General features: G+C 38.4%; 1 protein-coding gene across 1 annotated transcript in view; it reads left to right on the top strand.

Annotated features, from left to right (window-relative positions):
• The first annotated feature begins 2,199 nt into the window (after positions 1–2,199).
• The window catches only part of GPC6 (glypican 6), an 805,110-nt gene continuing 785,040 nt past the window's right edge, over positions 2,200–22,269 (top strand). Inside the window, exon 1 of the mRNA XM_050712844.1 lies at positions 2,200–2,551. Coding sequence (XP_050568801.1) covers positions 2,200–2,551 — 352 coding nt within the window. The remainder of the gene's footprint in view (positions 2,552–22,269) is intronic.

Genomic DNA, 22,269 nt, shown 5'->3' with positions numbered 1-22,269 from the left:
GAATTAATCATAGAATCTCTTTTGCTCTTCTACAATGATTTCTGCATTTTGAGCCAGTTTCCTCTAATTTTACTCATGTGCATCTTTGAGTTTGTGTCAAATAATTTTTCTGTGGGTTGAAGAAGTGTTGAAGAAGATTGGATTGTGGGGGTGTCTGTCATATGTTGTAAGCTAACTCTCTACTTTGACCACAGTGCAGAGGAAAGTTTGAGCATTCCAAAAGAAATGAATTGCACATAACATTCGTAACACCCTCTTGATCCTATCTTGGGGTGAAATGGATGTATTTTAAGATCTGCCAAAGCTTCTCCACATAGTAGTAAATTTATAGACCTTGCCTAACATTTCATTTATCTGGTGTCACTACCACACACAAGCAGCTTATTATTTGTAGTGGGCAGGTAACAGAGGACCTCCATCCTGTCTTACACTAGATCAACCTGGATGTTACCATTGGCTGGCTTACAGGACTCTATTCTAATAAAAGTCATTGCTCATCCACACTTTCCTGGGCCCCTTGGCTCTGCACGTCCAGGAACTTTGCTAGGAAGAGGGAGGACAAGACAAGCACATGTGACTTCTGCTTCTCTGCAGTTACAAAAGCAGTGTCAGAGCACCATCATTCTGCTGGTGGAGAAAAGAAGAGGGAAGAATAAGAAATGACAATGTGGGAGAGCGAAAATGGTAGGGGTGGCTGGGGAAGTTTATGACTGGTGAGACCAGCCTGTATACACTGGCCCAGACCCAAGACTAATATTGCAGTTACTGTGACACTACAGTAGTATTGGTACCTAATAATTTTGGTCTAATTTGAATCCCTCTTGAATTATGATACTGACATGGCATTGCTGTGTGGCTCCTCACTGATAAGTGTGCCTGAAAGCTTGTGGTCTTTTATCTCTTCTGTTGGCCTGCTTCACTTCATCCTGGGCCTGACATCTGTCTGTATACTTTTGACAAAATGTCACACTTCTCTACAGCACTCATAAAAAGCACTGCAATAAATCCTTTCAAACTCTAACTTTGGATTTTACTATCAAACACTTAAGAACAGAATATTTTTCTTTCTCCTTAAGCAGAGACTGAATTCACCTTGCAGGAATTTTCTTCACTTCCCCCATTCAGTTCTTTGCAGGTGCTCATTTGCAGGAGAGAATTTATGGCTTTGTCCCCTGTTCTCCTCTCCTAGAGTGGCACAAATTACCTGGGTCAAGGACTGCCTTTTTTTTTTTTTTTCTTTGTCTCTCCCTCATTCTGCTCTGTCTCTTGCACAGAAACAGCCTTCCTTCCCTCTCCTTTAGATGATGGGCTCTTACTCATTATAGCTCTTCAGCTCAGGCATTTACGTGTGCAACAAATAATAATTAATGAGAATAAAATTATTTATGGGGCCCACTCCAAACCTGACATTGCAGAGAGCAAAACTGTCGATGAGTACCTTTTTTTGACTTCTCGCTAGCAGGCAGTTTGTAATTTTAGGGCCAGGAGCGCCTGGATTTGTAGTGAGGAGGAAGTTTTCAGAGATGTGGGTGCTTTTCCTTCCTTCCGCCAGCAAACAGCGATCCACGCCAGGATTTGCTTTCGGCTCCTGTATTTCGGCGATGCAATGTGTAGCACGTTTCTATGTATGTGTGTGTGTGTGTCTGTGTGTGTGTGTGTGTCTGTGTGTGTGTGTGTGTATGTGTGTGTGTGTATGCGTATCTGTGTGTCTCTCCCTCTCTGTATCTGCCTCCAGGATTTCGCCCTGCCTGGCTCAGGAGGCTGCTCCAGCGCTGCGCGGAGCAGAGGTTTCCCCGGATCCCGTAAATACAGGCACACGCACCCAGTGCACCACACGCATGCACATGCATACACACACACACAGATACACGCACGCACACAGCCGCTGTCCAGTCCATCCCCACGCCGGCTGCTTTCTCCACCACCTCCAGCCTCGCAGAGGCGGCAGGCGCAGCTCCGCGGCAGATCACGCCGCCGCTGACCCGGGACTCCGCTCGCAGCAACGCGCCCGCGGTGTCAGTCTCCACCACCAATAGCAAGATTCCTCCCCCCACACACACAATTTTTTTCTTTTTCTTTTTTCTTTTTTCTTTTTTTTTTTTTTTTTTTTTTTGGCGTGGGGGCGAGACCCTTTTGCATTTGGACCAGCAGCCGGAGGGACGAAGCTGCCTCTTTCCTTCCCCTGCGCACCGTGCGCGCATGAGTGTGTGTGCGCGACCACCTTCCCTCCGCCTCCCAAAAGTTTGCCTCGGCGGCCGGGGGGCTCCCGGGCCGCCGCCCCCTCAGCCGGGGGGCGCGGCGGCGGCGCGGTGGCTGCGCGGCGACAGCGCGGGACTTGCGCGCTGCGCGGGACTTGCGCGCCGCGCCATGCCGGCGGCGCGGGGGGCTGCGCGCTGCGCCCTGGCGGGGCTGCTCTTGCTCCCGCTGCTGCTGCTGCTGCCGCCCGCGGCCGCGGGGGCCGACGGCAAAGCGCGGAGCTGCGGCGAGGTGCGGCAGGCGTACAGCGCCAAGGGCTTCAGCCTGGCCAGCGTGCCCTACCAGGAGATCGCAGGTAAGGGGCCGTGGTCGCGGAGGGGTGGTAGTGGTGGTGTGTGGGGGGGCGGCCGGCTGCGCGCACTCGCCGCGGGTGCGGGGCTGGGCACCGCCGGGCTCGTGCGCGGCGTGGAGCGGCTCTGCCGGCTCCCGGGGGCACCCGGTGCTCGCCGGCGGGGCGCGAGCGTGTAAAGAAATGAATGGATTTATGAAACAAACAGCAACAACAACAACAAAAAACTATGGGGGTGGGGGTAAGAAAAAGGAAAGAAAACAGAAAAAAAAATGAGGATGCGGGCGAGCCTCAGCAGCGATTGTGTTCGTCTGCAGAAACTTCTTGAGAGTTGCAGCCGGGTTGCTGGAGGCAGAAAGCTGTTCCGCAGTGGCTCCTGCTGCCGCTGTGTGCAGGGGGCAATAACTTTGCCCTCTGCCAGCGGGGACGGGGCGTGAGGGAGAAGGACGACGGGGAAGAGGCAGCCCTGCCTGGGGCCGCCGAGGCTGGCAGGCTGTGTCCCCGGCCGCTCCGTGCCCCCGCCGCCGCCGCTGCCCGTTCCGACGGAGCGAGGACAGCCTCTTGGAGGCGCAGCCCAAAAAGAGCAGAAGCCTCAGCTGCTGGGGAGAAATCCCCCCTCTGCGCCCCCGCCTGCTCCGCCGCCGGAGACGCCGGGCAGCCTGTCAGTTAGCTCTTCCTTCTGCTGAAACATGCCTACAACAGGTTATACCTCAGTCTACATACGAAAGGTGTTTTATTATTATAACAATTGTAATTTTTATTTGCCAGCTTTTCCCTTATCCATATTGCATCTTTGGAACTGATTGAATGAAAATATGTCTGAGGCAGATAATCCTTTAGCAATTGGAGAGCATGACAAAAAGAGAGAAATAATATGAGAAGGCATGAGCTTGAGCTGCTCAAATCGGACTGCTTGAGCCCTCAAGAAAGGTTCCTGCTTTGCCACTAACGCTTTGCTGCTCGATTTTGCTGTTAGTACAGTGAATTAGATGCTCCTCAGTTTGCTTGCTTCCTTTTTGAAGTAGGAAGCAGTACATTTTTCTTGAGGTGAAGTAAAGCCACAGTTACTTACTGTGCACAATTTAGCACTTTTCAAGAGGAATGGTAAATGTGGAAAATCTTAGGACAGTGAGGATGTATTTCACAAAAATGTTAGGAAGGTTGTTCCACGTTGCCAATGCATAACAGACTCCGTCTCTGCATAGCCCTGGTGGTTCCTTTGGACAAGTAGGTCTGACCCACTAACATGTGTTGGAACAAGGTGGGAGAGAGTGGGGCCTGTGCATGTTACTGTTCCACAGGCACCTTCATCCCTTGGGCTCACCAATTGTCTGGTCTTTCTGTGTTCTTATTTTAAAACTTCTGCTTAAGTTGCTTGTCAGTTATATGCACAGTTTTATGAAATCTGTCTTGTGAGCCACAGACCCCGTGGTCATACTTTCTTTCCTTTTACTTACTGTTACTCCATCTGCCTGGAGACAAAGTGGTAGAATATTCCCTGTCACATTTAAAAAAGAATGAATTCCAGTGAATTTCAGTGTTTTAGTAACTTTGTTTAAACACTTGTGGCTTTCAGCTCACAGACCAGTTTTATCATCTTACTTATTTTTTGAACTTTCAAAGCAAAGTTGCTATGTACTTTTAAGGAATTCTCCTGATTACTCAGTTTGCAAGTTTCTGTTAACATGTACCAATACAGAAAGACTCATGGTAGCTAAATATTTAATAATAGTTAAATCTAATATCACTTTTCAGTTTCCTCTTAAGGTTTACAAGTAACACATACTTTATGTTTTATGCAGGTGTGAATTACTGTTTTCTGCACTTCCTATTACAGGTTGTTTATTTTCTTTGTGGCTTATCTGACTTTTGGCTAGTTGGTGTATAGGTGTATCAACTGTAAAGCAGTTTGTGTGTAGCTACTCAGTTGTTGGAAGATTGAGATTGTTTAAGGTGTGTATCAGAGAACACTCTTTTCCTGTGGTGCTGAGAGGTTTTGTAATAACCGCTCATGAAACGTGGGATCTTGTTAATGTGAAAGCTACCTATTTACAACCAGGCACAATGTTGGAAATGCTTAATTAAAGCAATTAACATACAGATTTCAGAATAATTGTTTTCATTCTGTCCTTTTCCACCATACTGATTTGGTTAAAAAAGCAATTTGTTACTGTTATGAAACAAGTGTAGTCTGTCAAAAGCCCCATGTTTTAAAGAGTTTAAAGTACTTTAATTATGTTCATATTTCTGAACAAGTGTGTTTTTAAGAGACTTTTAATCGATGACTTGATTATATGATGGAAAATAGTAATACATAGTATGGTTGATGTCTTTTGATTTAGCAGTAGTCATATGTTTCCAATTGTCATTTGTTAAGCTACTTCCTAGCAAGGACTGTTGAAACTGGATAAACTGAAGTGGTAGCACAGATGTGCTCATGCAAAGAGCTCAACAATCTATTTAAATAAGAGAGGCTATGGACACAGAGGTGCCCCTCTGCTGAAAGGAGAAACAAAACCAAACTTCGATAACTTTTTGTAAAATTATTAATACCAGCACTCACTATAAAATTCTGAATGGAGAAGGTGGAAGTATAGGATTTTAAAAGCTACTGTTTGTGCACTGTAAGGCAAGGTTTTCCTACTGTATTTTATTACAAGTGAAATGTGTTGAAGTTGGTAATAATATAGTCATCTGCTATGCCCTTATAACAATGCTAAATTGTTCAATGAAATTGTATAGCAGTTATTTGTAATCAGCTTGTTTGCATCTAACGTCTTGTCTGATCACCAAATTCTGGTGCTGTGACCTACACTGAGTATAACATATAAAGTTGGTTTACAACACAGGTCATCAAAGTAAGTCCTCAATAAAGGAACTTTGCCTGTGAATGATGAGGGGGTAGACAGAGGAAAGTTTGTTGTGTATGTATTATGCTGCTGTGGGCCTGATTCTGTGCAAAAACAGCATCAGTCACAGGGTGGGTGTCAGTAGCTTGTGTTGTACACTGAGATATCCTTGTAAAATCTGTCCTCTTGTAGAACTGAGCATCCTGCATTTGAAAAAGAATTGAACTGCCAGGTTCATGCTACCATAACCCAACATTCAGGAGCTCTGAGTAGAGCTCTTAATGACTATACAGAAATGTTTCACTCTAGGAAAATCTGTCACCTAAAAGTTAATTCAAAAGTGAAGTCACATCACGTATCTGTTAATAATACTTGTTTTTAATCCAGCCATGATTTTAGTAACTTTAAGCATTGTATGGGAAACCAGGAGTATGAGACATCAAAGTTAAACGTGGAGCATGTCCTTACCTCAAACTGTTCTGTTGTTGGATTTGTTTTGTTGCTTTTTTTTTGAATAGATGTTGAATAATAGTGTATTTAATAGTGTATTTAAAGAAACACTAGAAGTGTTCCGGTAAAGTGTCCTACTGTAAAGATGTTGAATTCTAAATAGTTCTTAAGAAGTTAGAGGGCTTTGTTCTCCTGTGGAGATGATGAAAGAGGTGAGATTCTGGCAACACATAGACACTATAGTGAAAGTAACTGAAATGAAAGCAGAAGCAAACCCTTCATTTTGAAGGTCAGGAGTCACTTGAAATTGTACTTTGATGAATGGGTTTCATACTGGCATAATTCAGAGGTGTTGGCTGAAGAAAACTAGCAAACATAACACAGTTGCTTGTAGCTCTAAAGTGGTAATAATAATAATAAAAAAAAACCTCAGTAGTCACTCATGCAATTGAGCTATTAGTCCATGCCAAATATTCCAATATATGAATGTTTTTCTTTGCTTTAAGTAGCTCTAATATGTAATGACAGATTTACAGAAGAACAGTGGAAAATTCTCCTGACCATGTCTGTGTCAAAGCGCTTCTTAATTAATGTTTTCTTTTACTGTTTCTTTACTGATGTCACTGAGAATTCTGTGAACAAATGGGGATTCAAATAAACTTTGTGTAGTTGTCTCATGAGTATAAAATAGGAATAGCCTTATCGAAATCAATAATATAATCGATGCAAACTTGTGAAATCTGAATTGGGCCACTGGAGGTTAATTCATTCCTGAATTTAGTGGTGAAAATGAAGATGAATGTGGAATTTGACGTAATCTATTGTGCTTGTCTTGTTTTAACCCTGTTGTAAAAGTATCCTCTACCTTGTATATGACTGCTTCTCACCTCCGTGATTTCAGTAACTGCAGCAGCAAGAGACTCTCTGGTCACACTCCCTTATGATCTGCCCTATTTTCCCATTGTGAGTGCGTGTGTGCATTCAGCAAGGAGGGAGTATAGTTTTTCTAAGACCTGGCTTTGCTATCACTGTTGTGCATATTCATTGGTTTGTATGTGACCAGTTCCATTAAAGTGAATACAACTTATGTATGCACATCTAAACCTAAAAGTACTCTGTAAGATCAGGGCCTTGGAGGAGAAATAGCATGTTTTTAGTGCTTATAAATAATTGATTTTGACTGAGAATTTTAAATCTTAGCATCTGGAGTTTTCTGATCTGATTTTATGGTAGTGTATTTTGGAAAAGAGGATTTAAAGTAGAAGCAGCAATGCTTTAATAATTAGTGTAATGATGAATTTCAGTGTATTGTACTCTAATCATCTTTTTTTTTTTTCCTTTCTATTAACTGTCTGGTTTGTCTGATTTATAATCCAAAAGCATACCTAAAGCTATAATAATTTCTACACTTCTAAGTGCTATTGTGTTAAACTGTTGTAATGCTGTATTAGTACTGGTTTCATCATATGCTATTGTGAAATACTCCTGAGATTAGGTGGTGTTCAGACACCAGAGAGGTCAAGCACTATGTTAAAAGCTCAGGCCATTCTTTTTATATCACTGCAATAAAGAATATATTCATTTCATTTATATTACCACTTGGCTCTCATAAAAGGTCAGTTTCAGCTGAATGTACAATTACTTGCAAATGGCAAATCTTATAACAAGTGATCAACAATAAAAGCTTTCCTGGGTAATCTGTCTTTAAGATTACCACCTGCCATTTCTTTGAATGACTTGAGGATCTTGCAATATCACTCAGAGATCTCTGTCTTATTCCCCACGATATGTGTAAGAAAACTATGCATACTAATCTTCCTTTCTGCTTAGCAAAGTGAAAATGCATAATTACATTAAAGTTTCTAGTTGAAATAACAAGCTTGGTGCTTAAAACTCCATTACAGTATCAAAGTATCAGCACTCCCATTACTAGCAAAATGAAATTACATTTTCAATGAACTATGACTTTATGCTACCCTTCATACCTGGTTAATGGGTGCTATCTCCCTGGGAAGGGAGCCTTCATTCTGTGGTTTTGACTGTTCATACTGCCAGGCATAATTATTTTAGCAGCTTAAATATGTGTAAAAGAATTAATACTTCTCCACAAATTCCTAGGAACAGCGTTTAAAGGTTGGAGTTTAAAAGCAGAGTAGTTATTATGCTAAACAGACAGAATACATTACAAGATGCAAAAGGAATTTAAAATGTGTTGCAGATGGCAGGAAAACATGTGCCTGGTGAAATTCATAGCACTTCATTCTTCTGTATGTAAAAACAGCCTAAAACCTTCTGAAAAGAAGGTTTGCTTTCTTCCCCGTTTATTGCTACAGAGCTGCTGCACACGCTCCAAAACCCGACCTTTCCCTCACAGCGTTTTTTCAGCCCGTGTCCTAGGAGGCTGCCACAAAGACCGCCAGCACCCTCTTATGAACTTCCTTCACTTAACGCGACCTCTTCCTCCGAGCTAAGCGCAGCGTCGGTACCTTTCCACGCCACCTCTCGAGCTCGGAACCCTAAAGGGGTGAGAGGTACCGCGGGCTGCGGGCGCTGCCCGCCGCCGAGCCGGCCTCCCCTAGGCGTGAGGGCCGGCGGCGGGGTGGGAGGGATTTCCCAGCTCTTCCCCCGCAGCCGCCTCTCCGCGCGCCCAGGAGGCGGCTCTGCCGCCCCTCGCCAACCCGGCCGGGAGCCCCCCGGCGGGGGATTGATTTCCACCTCTCCCGACAGGAGCTGCTTTCGGTCCACGGAGAGGAAGCGGCGAGGGCCGGTGCTCCTAACGCAAACAGCAAATTGCTCTCTGGCTCTCGCAGCCTGCGAGGTCTGTTACCTTAAGCTTTTAATGGCCTTTTAACAGCGTTTCCAGCTGAGCAGCAGATGTAAAGGATACGGAGCGTTGAGAGCTGTTTCTTTTTTTTTTTTTTTTTTTTTTTTTTTCCTCTCCTGAAAGGAACATTTCTACAGACACTCTGATAACAATGGAGCCTCGGACCTGCTCAGTGACCTGTTGGGTTTAAAATAGCAGAGAAAATTTCCCAGAATAAGTGGAAGTCTCAACTATTTTTAACAGGTGCCTTACAAGGGCTATTCAGTTCAGTATGCTTTTCAGAATAATGTACTGTGCATGCATACATGGAGGTGAAATCGCGGCTTTTATCTGGAATGGCCTCAAAGCCACATTTAGGCACTGAAAAAAACAGGCAAGTTGCATACTTACCAGGAACCAGTTTGTTTGTGAACCAGTTGAAACTTTATTTTACAGGACCAATCTGAAAAACGTGCCCAAACACACACAAATACAAACATAAGCACAATGAAAAACTACACAGAGTTCAGTTCATTTATCTCAGAAAGATCAAAGGCCAAGGCAGCTGTGCCAATCCTGCGGATTGGGTAATCTAATTAGTTCAAACCTCATGCTTGACTAAGAAGTAAGCAATACAACCTGCCTTCTAAGAAAAAAAACCAAGTCCTTTCTGTTGCCAGAAACAGATTCTTCCTGAACCTCCATAGCAGTAGGTCTTTCCATATCTGTGGTGGCAGCCTCTGATATTTTTGGCTATGTCCAACTGACTTATGGGTTGGGTGTTTAACATACTAAAGACTGCAGAGACACCCGTCTGAGTTTATCTTGGAGGGAAGTCAACGTGTGGGGTGAGGCTGTTGCACAGCTGGGTATCAGACACCAATATGGCATAGCGTGAGTAGGTATATGGATTCTGCCATGGTTGTGAGAACTGTTGCTGTATATAGAAGTACCCCAAATCTGGCAAAATGTAGTCTGTGAGTGTCTCACTGCAGTTGTCACATATGATGTTTGCAGTTGGCTTTTGGGCTATGGTATCCCTTTTGACCTTGGATTTTTCCTTTGACAGCCCATAAAAAATAATTAATACAGGAAAATAGAATGGCTTTCTTAAAATGAATTATGTTTTAAGAAGTGAAGCATAACATTATGGAAAGGATCTTTATGTGCAGTTATCCTGTCCAAAGTGTGATTGTGCTGACTGATGGCTATTTCCAGGGAGGCTCCCACCAGAATCCTGTGTATATTTGGTTCTTATCAGTCCAGGATACAGTTTCCTATCTTCTGGAAATGTTTCTCTTTCAATTGCTCTTTTCTAAGTTTCATTTTTTCTGGTGTTTTCAGTCATGCAACAGGGTTGACTTTTTAGAGAAAGTGTTGGTATTTATGGTTGCAGCATTTGAATCTAGAACAACCCTTTCTCTTGCCTTGTAAATGCCACATTGATCTTTGTTATGGTTTTGGATAGATTTCTGTGAGTGTTGCCATCTGTGGCTTTGGAGTCCAAAAATGCAGCTCTAGATAGAGGAAATGAGGTTAGTAAAAAGCTGACTTAGAAAACAGGGGAGAAAATATAAGGTAGAATGAGTTGTTGGAGAGTGGACTGTTTCTGGAAAATGAATGAAACATGAATGGGGATACTTCTTTCATTGCTCAAGTCACTTTGCAATCACTGTGTTAGGTATTAAGGCCCTTCTCATAGTTAAAAACCTATGTAGGAGATGGCAACCAGACTGAAAAAGTACATTCATTCTAGTCAAAGTTTTGGATGAATAGAATACAAAGAAGAAGGGAGAGAGCAGAGATGGTCCATTTTTATTTATTTTTTCTTTATTTTTTGGAGCCCTACTTGGTCTTTACAGTCAGATTTCTCCTTTTTGTTACCATCTAGGTGGTTAAACATCCGGTATAAAGCAGATTGTGGTGGCCTGATCAGTCATGCTCCAAAATGGAAAAAGTTCTAATCAAGATGTTTTGGCATTTCCAATGTTAAACAGTTCCTTCAGAGCTCTTTTCTTTGTTTTGTGTGCTTTGTGAAAGCAAAACTATTGATAAATCAAGCTCAATGTGTGATATGTAATTGCCTTGTTTCAGAGAGAACAATGCAGATTTTGCACATTTCTCTATGTCATAACTTTATGTAACTGTGCTCCATAACCTTGCAGAGCAGGCTGTGAGTTTCTAGGTTATACTTCCTTTCAAGCAGGAAAAAAAAAATGTTGTAAAAGACTTGGGTTCAGACTGTCAAAGTATGTTTTCGTTTACTCCTAACCCCACTGGATGGGAGTTTTCTGTCAGAAAAGTTAAATGTGTTCTCTGTTCCTGCTTGTGACTGCTTCCCTTTCATCAGGTCTTGCAGTCAGATGTGATGACCTAGACCAGCAAGCTGATCTGATAGCTAACCCACTAAAAAGATCTTGAAGTTACACAAAACAGTATGTGGAAATGTATACCTGAAGTCATGATGAGAAAGTGGGGCTCATTCTCTTGATGGTGGCTTTCTGGTATGTACCTTAAGAAGATTATCATGAACCTGCAAGTGAATAGTTCTTTTTTTTTTTTTTTTTTTTCTTCACATGGCAGCACAGTGCAATGTGCCAGTAGTATAGTACTTTTATGGTATAATTGAGAAGAAATTACCAACAGCTGAGCATTCCTGCGTTTTATCCTCACTTTTGCACTTGATTTTATTACTGCATCACCAAAATTTGACAAGCTGTACTAGTAAAGTCATCTGTTCTCCAAAACTGAATGAGCTGAACATCTGCCTGGTCTGAGTGATCATAGTAAGAATGCTTTACTAGCTTAGGGAACTGTCTGCTTCTTATCATGTTGATGTGTGATCGTTCATGTGGTCAGTTTACTAGGTGTCTGCTGATTTTATTGCATATTTAAATTTGTGGTTTATGAGGCAAATGGATTGGATTATTAGTCCACAGGTTTATATACTGCCATTTATTGTTGTTTTCATATTTTAAATCTTTTCTACACGAGGGTACCCATTCGCAACTATATGCAGCTTCCACATGTAAAATAAAATTGAACTTATGGTAGTGGTACTATTGAAATATAAATTGTTAAAAACAGTGGCAGAACAGTTCTTTGCATGTAATAAGTACCTTTGCATGTAATAAGTTATCAGTCAGCTGACTCCAGAAACTGTTGCAGAATGTTTAAATGTCTTTTAATTTATCACTGCCCTTGTTTTTAAATGTGTTCTAGTCCCCAGGAAACTCAAACAATGCAGTGATTCGTCAAAGTAAAGGGATGATGATCACCAGTGGCCAAACAAAGCATTTTCCAAAGCTCTTAAACTGACAGAATGTTTGACAAAGAAAGAAGCTGAGAGTTCAAACAGTGACTACATTTTATTTAGTTTCAAAAAATTGACTCACAATATAAACAGAAAATAAATATTTATTTCTGATATATTAGCTTTTGGCTTTACAACTTTAGCAATATAGGATTTTGTCCATCATCAGTAACTGTATTTTCGAGAAATATGAAAAATACCTCTCGGACTGTTTCTAACTCAGACCATATTCTCTTTAACCAGTTAGAGTCCTTGCAATTTACAATGTTCTTATCTAGTCTAAACTTTGCATAACATGCACATATTTAATGCGGTTTCAAAATGTAAAAGAAATTGGCAAAGTTGGCCTGCAAAAGAAACCTCCTTAATAAATTCTTTATTGTTTGTTTTGTGAAGCAGTCTATACTCTGCTAGTAGTACAGCTGTAAAAAAGCAGGGTGGAAAGATCATGCTAATCAAAATTGCAAAATAGGTTGTGATAGCTCAGCAGAGATATAGTTGTTTCTGAGCAGAAAATCAAAATCTAATTTAAAAATGAAGGTATTTAAAAGAGCAGCACAGGGGAGCTTTATTTATCGAACTGGTGAAAAGCCAGGAGCAATATTCCTTGACTGCTTCTGTTCCAAGATGGTCCATCATGCTTGCTATTGGCTAGCAATGAGCATTGTTAATTGATACCTGGAACATAACTAAAATGCATTGATTTAATACAAACACCTGTCTTTGCAATGTAGCTTGGCTGATGAAGGAACAGCTACCTGAAATTGAACACTGAAAAAGCAATTTGTTTGTTCTTAAAGTTGATCTTCAGAAATCCTGTACCATTCTTTGAATGAGAACTCCAAAGCCTCTTTCTTCTTTAATTACTAAGACATAGTACTGAAAGCCATGTATAAATTGACTAGAATCAGATTGGTTGTGGCGCACATGCACACTTGTTACAAGGATTTTTTAGTCAAATTCTGCCAAAACCGATTTTTGCCCGTCTCCATTAAATGCAGTGAATGGCAGAATTTAATTGAGATTCAACTGCATTTTTTTTATTTTTTATTTTTATTTTTTTACAAAATTAAGTAAAGGAATAGATTATCGGAATTCAAAATTAGAATTTAATTGCGAAATACAGAGCAAATACAGTGTACAGTCCTTTCTACAAAAAAAAAAAGTACATTTTATATTTATGATGTTTCCTCATGAGACTTACATGTCATTTGATCATAAAATAGCGATGTACATATTGTTTAAATACTTTTCTATTACTTAAATAACAAATATAGTGCAAGTAAATATGCTGCTTAATTTTTCAGTTGTCCTTTTAAAGGGCACCAGCTTCATATCCCATTGAGATTACTGGAGTAATTGATGGATCCTTTGCATGTTTGTACCTTGTTAATTAGTAATTTAGTGTCTGCGTTTTCTTTTTTTAAAGCAGCTCCAGCTGGACACTGTAAATCACTGTCTAGAGCACAGTCAGTACAGAAACTGGCCAAACCACATACTCTTGCCTGCAATTTGTGTACCAAATCTAGTTGCTGATGGAAAAACAGAAATACAGATTGTTGATCAAGTGGAACTTTTGCATATCTGATGAATGGATTTAAATTGCTCATCTGTCCCAGTTGCTACCCAAGAGACTAATGCTTTTTCTTCTCCTGAGAAGAACACCTGGAAATATTAGAGTCTATGCATCATGAGTAAACACAGTGTATGGATATTTGTACATACTCATGAACCTGAACAGCCCCTAACACTCAAAAAGTATGCTGAAATTCTGTCATATACAAGACAGCTTTTTTCACTGTGGATACATTTTGGATCATAAGTGAGGTCCAATTTTCCTTCTAACATTTATATAGTTTTCATTGTTAGTTTTTGCTTCTTTAAATATTCTAGAACAATTTTTATTCTTCTGGTGGTAGGATGGTCAATGCCATCCCTCATGCTTAACGGACCTCTCAAGCTAAATCTGCTTTTGAAGAAGAAAACCTGTATAATTTCCCTGTCCTTTTTTTTTTTTTTTTTGCTGAAACATGAACAAAATCAAATGCAAGATGAAGAAAATTATAAAGAACAGATTCATGCAGTTCTTAGTCTGTGTTGCTGAACAAATGAGATGCAGGTCCATAAACTGCACTTGGGCTAAAGAATCCTGCATGTAACTTTGCCATTGATTTATATAGTTTTTGGTTAGTTTTTATGGTCATTTCAACATCGTTATTACAGTTATTGTACAGCACAGACAATAAACCTTTCTAGAAAGACTAATGGAGTTGGCAAATTAAGCTCATCATTTTAATGGTTGATACATAAATGCTAATCTTTTTGTTCCATTCTGTGATGTTAGCAGCTGATCAAACTGTTGAATGCAATGACTGTTCAGATGAGTCATGCTGAAAGAACTGATATAACAGAATAAAACCAAAGACAGTACTATTTCTATACCTTTGCATTGTAATCTTAATTAGTTTAAATCCACAAATATGAGCTTTTTGTTTGTTTGTTTATTTTCAAGAGCCAGTTGAAATGTGTAGGGTAAGCATTTTTCAAGATGATAGTAACAGTTAGCAGTCACATTGTATGATTAGTACACATTTGTGGTTTTGATACTCTTATATCAATATGAAAAACACATTTTAAAATATTACTAGTATTTGTTCCATAAACATTTTTCTTATTTATATTTTTATTTTTTCCTCTGTGATCTGCAAATGCTAATCATTCAGAGCTCTTTGGAGCAAAGATATTTACCAAGTTACGTTACATATAGCAGAAACTTAATATTCAAACAAATCATTATTGAAAAAAAAACCTCTTGATCTAATTCTACAAGAGAGCTGTATGCATGTCTTTCAAGAGTGAGGAGTTAATTTACAAAGACAATCTAAAGAATATATTCTGAATACTTTTTCAATTGCTTATGGAGGACTCCTCTTACTTTTCTTTCTAAATCAGTCCTTTTCTATTCTGCTCAGAATATTTTGTGTTTATTCTACATAGACAAATACATACCAACATATTTCAAAAGAAGAAAAAATCTTTACCATTTATTATATTTTTTTAAACCATTTTTACAGTTTTTACCTTTTTATCATTTTAATAATTTTTTTTTTTTACCATTTCTTGTGTTTCTGGAATATTTAATGCTCCTAAAAAGAGTTAGGACAACTCTGTGTGTATTGAAAACCTCTTATTTTTAGGTATATTCCTGTCTTGCAGGATAGAGTTTTCATATAGGTATCTAAGACTACATGATATAATGCATAAGGAGATATAACGCATAACAACAATTGTGGTGAGTAATCAGGCAGTGAATCTAACCTAAGACTAAACTCCTGAGAATGATGCTGATGAGTAAGAGATTTGAATCGTCACTTCTCAACTTTTGAGAGAATATCTTCAAGGTTGTTCTGGAGGGATGCATGTGATCTTTTCTTTTGAAGCTATTCCATAGTGCATGAATAATTGCATATTTGCTAAGCCAGAGGCAATGTTTGGTTTTGTGCATGTTTGTATGCACATAGCAGGACACTGTTTTGGAAGAGTTGAAACATTTTTTTAGGCTCATGCCCAATAAATGTATAATTCTTTTAGGTGTTAAATTGTTTAGGTGTAAAGCCGACTGAAACAACCGGTTTGGATCTGGGACCCTTTTTTGAGGTGAGGGCACTCTTCATTCTGTTTCTGCCTAATAAATTGTTATTGGAAGCAAAGCAAATGAATTTCAATAAAGTGATTGAGATCAGGTTGTCAAAATTATTTTTCCTTGACAAGGAGAAATCTGTCTATAGTAAATTTATTTAAACATGAGGTAGCTTTAAAGTACATTAACATTGCTATTATCTTGAAAACATTGCATATCTTGAAAATTTCTTAATAAAGAATCTCAAACAACTTGAAAATAGCTCAGGATAGAAGGTTTGTTTCCTTTATTTTTTCCTTGAGGAATATTTTAACAATTCCTATTTTCTTTCTGTGCTGGTAATGTTATTTAAATTATTAGTAATCAAATACTAGATTGCAAGCAGTCACCAATAATGTAACAGCAGTTTGAGAAATACTTTGGTTTATGGAATAATCTTCCAAGGGTTTTTTATGGGAAATTCATTGCATGGGTCATTTTATCCTAAATTGGACAAAACAGAGTGAATTAGATGTTCCTATTACCTTATTAGGATTTGCCAGTAGTGATAACAGGCCTTTTTTCTTCAAGTACTCTAAACGAACAAACCACGGTGAAAACAAGCACCTATATGTTGAACAATGAGGTTCTTTTGGGTCCACTTTGGGTTAACACAACTTCTGGTGTAGGTCACCCTTCAACTTGTGGATTCTCAGATGACTTAATTCCTTCTGATATATCAATTTTGTTCCAAGGAACCATACAGACTGAGAGAGTAAGTCTTGCCTACTCCCACTGAGCAGAATCCTCAAAAAATGTGGGTGTAGGAGCTTATGCAGAAATATTTTCTATCCTCCGCTGGAGTGAGTCTTTTGTGAAAAAGCAGTAGGTGTAACTATTGGAAGTGCACAGAAATAAGTAGTAGAAATATATCAAGAATAACATTAAAGGTGAGATTTCAGTAATTTGTATTTCCACGAATGGGTTAATTCTTCCTGAAATTTATACATGAAACAGAGAAGGCGTTACCTGGAAGGTGTTTTTGTGTTCCTGTTAGTGGGAGTGGGTGGTGAGGCAGAGGAGTTCTTAGTTCATAGACCCCTGCCAAAAGGTTTAATGTCTTTCATTCTAAATTATTTATTTATTTATTTTCATTTTTATTAATAACACTGTAAAGAAAATATTCCATGGAGAATTGGCAGCAGAAATCTTAGTGTTCTTTGCTTGAGGTGAAACTATTCTTTTCAGGTGTTCCATTAAGGTTAAGGTAGAAGAGAGGCCTTGAACGTCCTGTGGGTTCTGCCTGTTTTCACTAGAAGTTTTATTTGCTTTCTGAGCCTAAATACAATCTCGACAGTGGGAATAACAGCAGCTTTAATATTTTCTCCTGGGGAAATCACTTGATTTCAGAAGCACCATAGAAGGTTACAAAGGTACCACTGGTCAACAGGCACAAGATAATTTGATGTAAAATTGAGCTCTAAGTTGCTGTTTGAAACCACCAGGATAATGAGTCAGTTTAAGAAAGAATAGCTTCATTATTTTTTAATTGGGCTCCTTTTCAAGAAGTCCAGAGGCTGTTCATCTAAATGCAAGAGATGTTCCAAATATCACAACGTTTAAAGAAATTAAGTTCTGATGAATCCATATACCTGATGTGATGAATCTATTGATTGTAGTTTGCTGACCTTCACTAGTGAACTTTCCTACTCCTTCTAATAATCTTCTCACGTGGAAATTAATTTAAGCAGTATATAAATGTGAACTGAAGGTAAATACTTAAAATGAAATTAAAAAGACGAAAAACATTTTGGCAAGGTTATTTCAGGCAATAGTAAAATAAATGAGAACAGCTTTCCTTTGTGATTAACATCATTATATTCTCATTCATTCAGGACATTATATTCATTCAGGACTTATGCAGAAAATTTCAGAGGAGCTTTGTAATGACAAAATGAGAAAAACAGTAAAATACATACAACTAATAATATGTTTGATTTTTAGAGAAAGTAGGATGCAGAGTGGGCTGGGAGGGCTGAGGTAGTTTTACGTTCATTTTGCTACTGAATTGTAACATAGAAAGATGTGGGAACTGAAGAAGCATTTCTCGTGCAGTTACATAGATATAACCATGACTAAGGATGTGTATATATGGTGGAATGATGATGGGTGGACATAAAAGGCTGAGATTATTTGACTGAATTCCCTCCTTACTTCTATCTATCCAAAAATAAAACTGGAGTCATGCCTCCTTTATTAAGAATTTTGTAGTCATTTTGTAGAAACTTGGTTAATACTAACTTGGAAATTAACATGATGCATTTATCACATATCTTTGACTATGTTTTCCTGAGTGACTAAGGATTTCATCAGTCCTGTGTGATGCATTTTTGAAAGTCCCTCCACTTAGTCCCTTCCGATTTCCTCTCTGTGATCCTTCCTGAAACATGCTGTGCATTTTCAACATCTCCACAGCCCCCATAGTGCACCTTAAAGTTTTGACATGGTCTCAGAATGCTCTTCTCTCTGCACCCATCCTTTAATGAGTCCTTTACCTCTGCGAACAATAAGACTGTTTTGTACACAGAGCATTCAGGGAAAAGAGTTTTCTTTCTTATTTTTTTGTTTCATATTAGATACAAAAGTCTTATCAACCAGTCTTTCTCCTTGAGTTGTCAGAAGAGTTGCCGATTCAATGTCCCCTGTCTTTCACTGTCTAGGTTACTAGAGTTCATCCATCTATCATTATCCTCTGATCATTGCCAGGTCTTTGTATTTAATTTGTATCGATTTTATTATAAAGATAACCTGATCATAAATATTCAGTAGCTTCACTCCATGCCACTTTTCTAGTTACTCAGTCTTTTGCTAATGCTATATTATTATTATTATTTTCAAATTATCTTAATATTCTGCTTCTGACACTCCAAACAGCAGCTTTATCTGCCAGTTACTCCAGAAGTGTTACTGAGTGTGGTCTTCTTACATTCATGATTTAGTCTCCTTTCAGTGAATTTTCTGTCAGCCTGTCTTAGAATTACATTTTTGGCTTGTGAGACACAAGTTTGCCTTTATCTATATTTCAGAAATCATCTCTTCATATGAAGACATGGTCTGTCATTGAAGCTTTTCCCAGCTACTGGTTTTGCCAAAGTCTATGGCAAAACTCTTGGATTTTAGAAAGGCCAGGACTTGTTTCTTTACTCAGAGTTTTTCCTGGACTATTTGTTCTGCAAAATTTTAATTATTTGCTCAATAGTTAAACCAATATGTAAGAAACTTTTTATCCTTGTGGATACAGAAGGGAGTTCCTTCAGTCTTTGTTCCTCTACTTTCACATAGCTCTGAAGAGCAAACTTGTGCACTCTGTGCTCAAATTTTTGCTCCTAAATGCTTTGTTCCTTCACAAAGTCCAAGTCCAGCAATATTTGCAAGAACAAAAGATGCAATAACTGAAATAATCTTTTATAATTTCAAGTTATGTGTTGCGCAAATTTTGACAATAGTGGAATCTTGTTTACAAAGTAATTTTTTGACCCCAATATAATGAGTGCCTTTATTTAATTTATAGACTGTAACACTTAAAAACAGTAAGTTCCTATCCTTTGTCAAAAGGGATCTGAAAGCCACCAACTGTCCCTCCATGTTCCCATCACAGCAGAGGTCCTTGGAGCTGCATGCTAAAATCTTTATGTGCCCAAGAGATGCAGAGGCAGCTTCATGAGACAGCAGAACGGACAGCTCTATGAGGGGTCACTGGTGGGAGATGAAAACAATATACTATCCCCTGGCTCTGCTGTCAAATGAGTCTGAGTCAAATGAGCTTTTCTGGATCTTCAAGTCTTGATTGTTGTATTAAAAGCACCAGTGATGTGCCACTCAATTGGGAGTGATATGGTGGGGCCCAGGTAAAGATGTCTCACCGGACCTGCAGTGTGGGATCCTCAGGCTGGCCAACCTGGCATACATACATATGTAAGTGTATTTCTGAACTTCACACAAGGTCAGATATTTCAACCCCAATCCTTAAAAACATCCTTAACCACTCCCGTGTAAAATAACTTTACTGATGTTGAATGTCACTGCTCTCTGTAGTTTTATACCATGTGGAGAACAATGCTATTTGGAGTAGATGATGGTATTAAATCTGTCTGAAAATGGATAGGAAATCAAATGAAGAAATTAGAAATGAGAAATTTGTTACTTTTTTTCCCCCTTTATGCTTGAAGTAATAATGGCTGTACAAATGTATTTTTACTTATCAATTATCAGCACTTTGGGATCAATACAGACAAAGGACAAAACAAGAAAAAAGCAGTAGTAAGACAGAAGTGGCAGTAACATGTTGAAACGTACTATTTTGTCATTCTGCTGTAATCAGAAAAGTCAAAATCCTCTTCAAAACATAGGGAAAAAAAAAAAAGACATTATCCTAGATTGCAGCCTGACAAAATTGCCGTGAAAATGAGCTAGCTCCAAGCAAAACACTGCTCATATACCATTTACTGTGATGTTGACTCTTAAGATAAAAAGAAGGATACTGTATTTTGGGACTGGAAAATTCAATTTTTCATTAGCATGGTAATTTTTAATGCCATTATTTCATAATTACTCCACCAAGTTTGGAGCAGAGACATCTAGCACTGCCAACAGCTTTTTCATCCTGTTGAACAGTGCTGAAAAATAATCAGCTTAATCAAATACAAATATAAAATGAATATTCAATCCCCACAGATATTTTTTAAGCTATACATGAGCTTTGAAAAAAGCTACAATGAAAAGTATAATTTCTCTCTTTTTATTAGAAAAAAAGCAAAGAATACAATTTTTGACCCAAAGAAGATAGTTTCAGATTATGAGAAATAGCTCTTACTACCTAAAAGTAATGAATACCAAAGGCAGATGCAACTTCAGTCTAAACTGGAGTCTGTGCAAGCGCATGCATGGCATAACAGACCTAACAGATCTACTTACAGCTACTTTAATCTCCTTTCCTGGCTTGCAAATTGCCAATAGGCATGAACTTTATTTGTTGATGTTTTCGATGTGTCTTAACTGTTGGCTTGGTAACAGCAAATATATCCAAATTTTCAGAGAAAAACACCAATACAGTAAAAATATATATTTTTAAATTGTGTTATTATTATTAATAATAATAATAATAAATTATATGGTAGTGTATTATGAACTCATGGAAAGTGAAAATTAGTGCATCAGCAAAATTATTCTTACACGTTGTTCTGGTATTAACATTAAATTGTTGCAGTACTCCCCCCACCTTATTTAACCATGACTAATTTGCCTTTATAATCATGTTATAAAAAATACACGGTCAAGGTGCAACTATTTTACTAACTCCATGTAAGCAGAACAGCCTACCCTGAGTGCTGATTTTTGGCTTCTTACTATATACATCTGTATGGCAAGGAAACAGTTTTTTTTTTTTTTTTAAAACAAACAAAAAAAAAAACTAGTTACTCATTCCTTCCAAAAAGTTCATAGTTGTTACTGATTCAAATTTTGGGCACAAAAAATACATATACAAATGCTGAACCAGGAACTGTGATCACTGTTTAAAATTATTATGTACTGTTTAATTCATCAGAAGGTTTTAGGGGAAAAAAAAAAACAAAGAAGATTTCAGTCTGAACAGAAATGGAGACAAAAAAAAAAAAGGGAGAGGAAAATATGAGGACTGGATTGAGATGATGGTTGAATTTGTATTTTTTTTATGACGCTAGGGACAAGTAGAAGAGGTGAATCCAAAGAGAAAAATACTTGGAAGCGCATTGGCAATAGGATCAAACAGGAAGCAAATGGGAAATAAAAAGTACAGGAAGGATAAGAGGCACTCCACAAGCAGCATATAATAGCACACAGAGGGTAACAGAGGTGAAGGAAGTGGCAAGCTGTAACTTTACTTCGGATGTGAGACTTTAATTTGTTTTTGCTTGTTTTGCATATAAATTCTTTAGAATTGTATTTGCTTTCAAAATCTCATCAGGCACAAGTGCTTGTTGGAGTATTTCTGACAGTACTTCTAGTCTCTGAACTTCATAGTTGTGATTAGTTCCTTCAACACATCTTTTATCCTGTTGCTTTGATTCTCATAATTAATCACTCTCACTCAATCAAGGACATTTTTCAAAGACTTAAATTGTTAAATATAAATTGTTCATGATCTCATAAAGAAAAGGTAATTTTAAAGGTTTTGATTCTCAGCGTATGTTCCTGTTATGAACACAACATAACTACTTGAAAAAGAACAAAGAGAAATGTTCCCAAATACTATTAATCTAAGTATGTTAGTTGTTTTTTTAATGCAGGCTGAACTTTGTATCCTATTAATGATGTGTGTACACACATATATTAGGTATGTACAGCTTTATATAGGTAGTTGAAGCAAAGCTGTTCATTTGCTGACAGTTGTGAAATAACTTCTCTTTTTTTTTAATAGTCATGTGAGAAAGGATAGTCTCAACATATGAAATGGTATGTTGTCCTAGTAAACATGAAAGCAAGCAAAAATGAAGATGCCGTTTTACCTAGGGACGAAAGTTGGAATGTAGGTGGTATTACAAATCTGTTATTACACAGAAATCATATAGTCCACTGAACATAAACATATTCAGATCTAAATTAGAATTAAAAGGACTTTATGTGGAATTTAGATATGAAAATCTCAGCCAG

This window comes from Cygnus atratus, chromosome 1 (assembly GCF_013377495.2).
Source record: "Cygnus atratus isolate AKBS03 ecotype Queensland, Australia chromosome 1, CAtr_DNAZoo_HiC_assembly, whole genome shotgun sequence".
Taxonomy (NCBI): domain Eukaryota; kingdom Metazoa; phylum Chordata; class Aves; order Anseriformes; family Anatidae; genus Cygnus; species Cygnus atratus.
The sequence above is the reverse complement of the archived record's forward strand: the minus strand, read 5'-3'. Positions and strand labels throughout refer to the sequence as shown.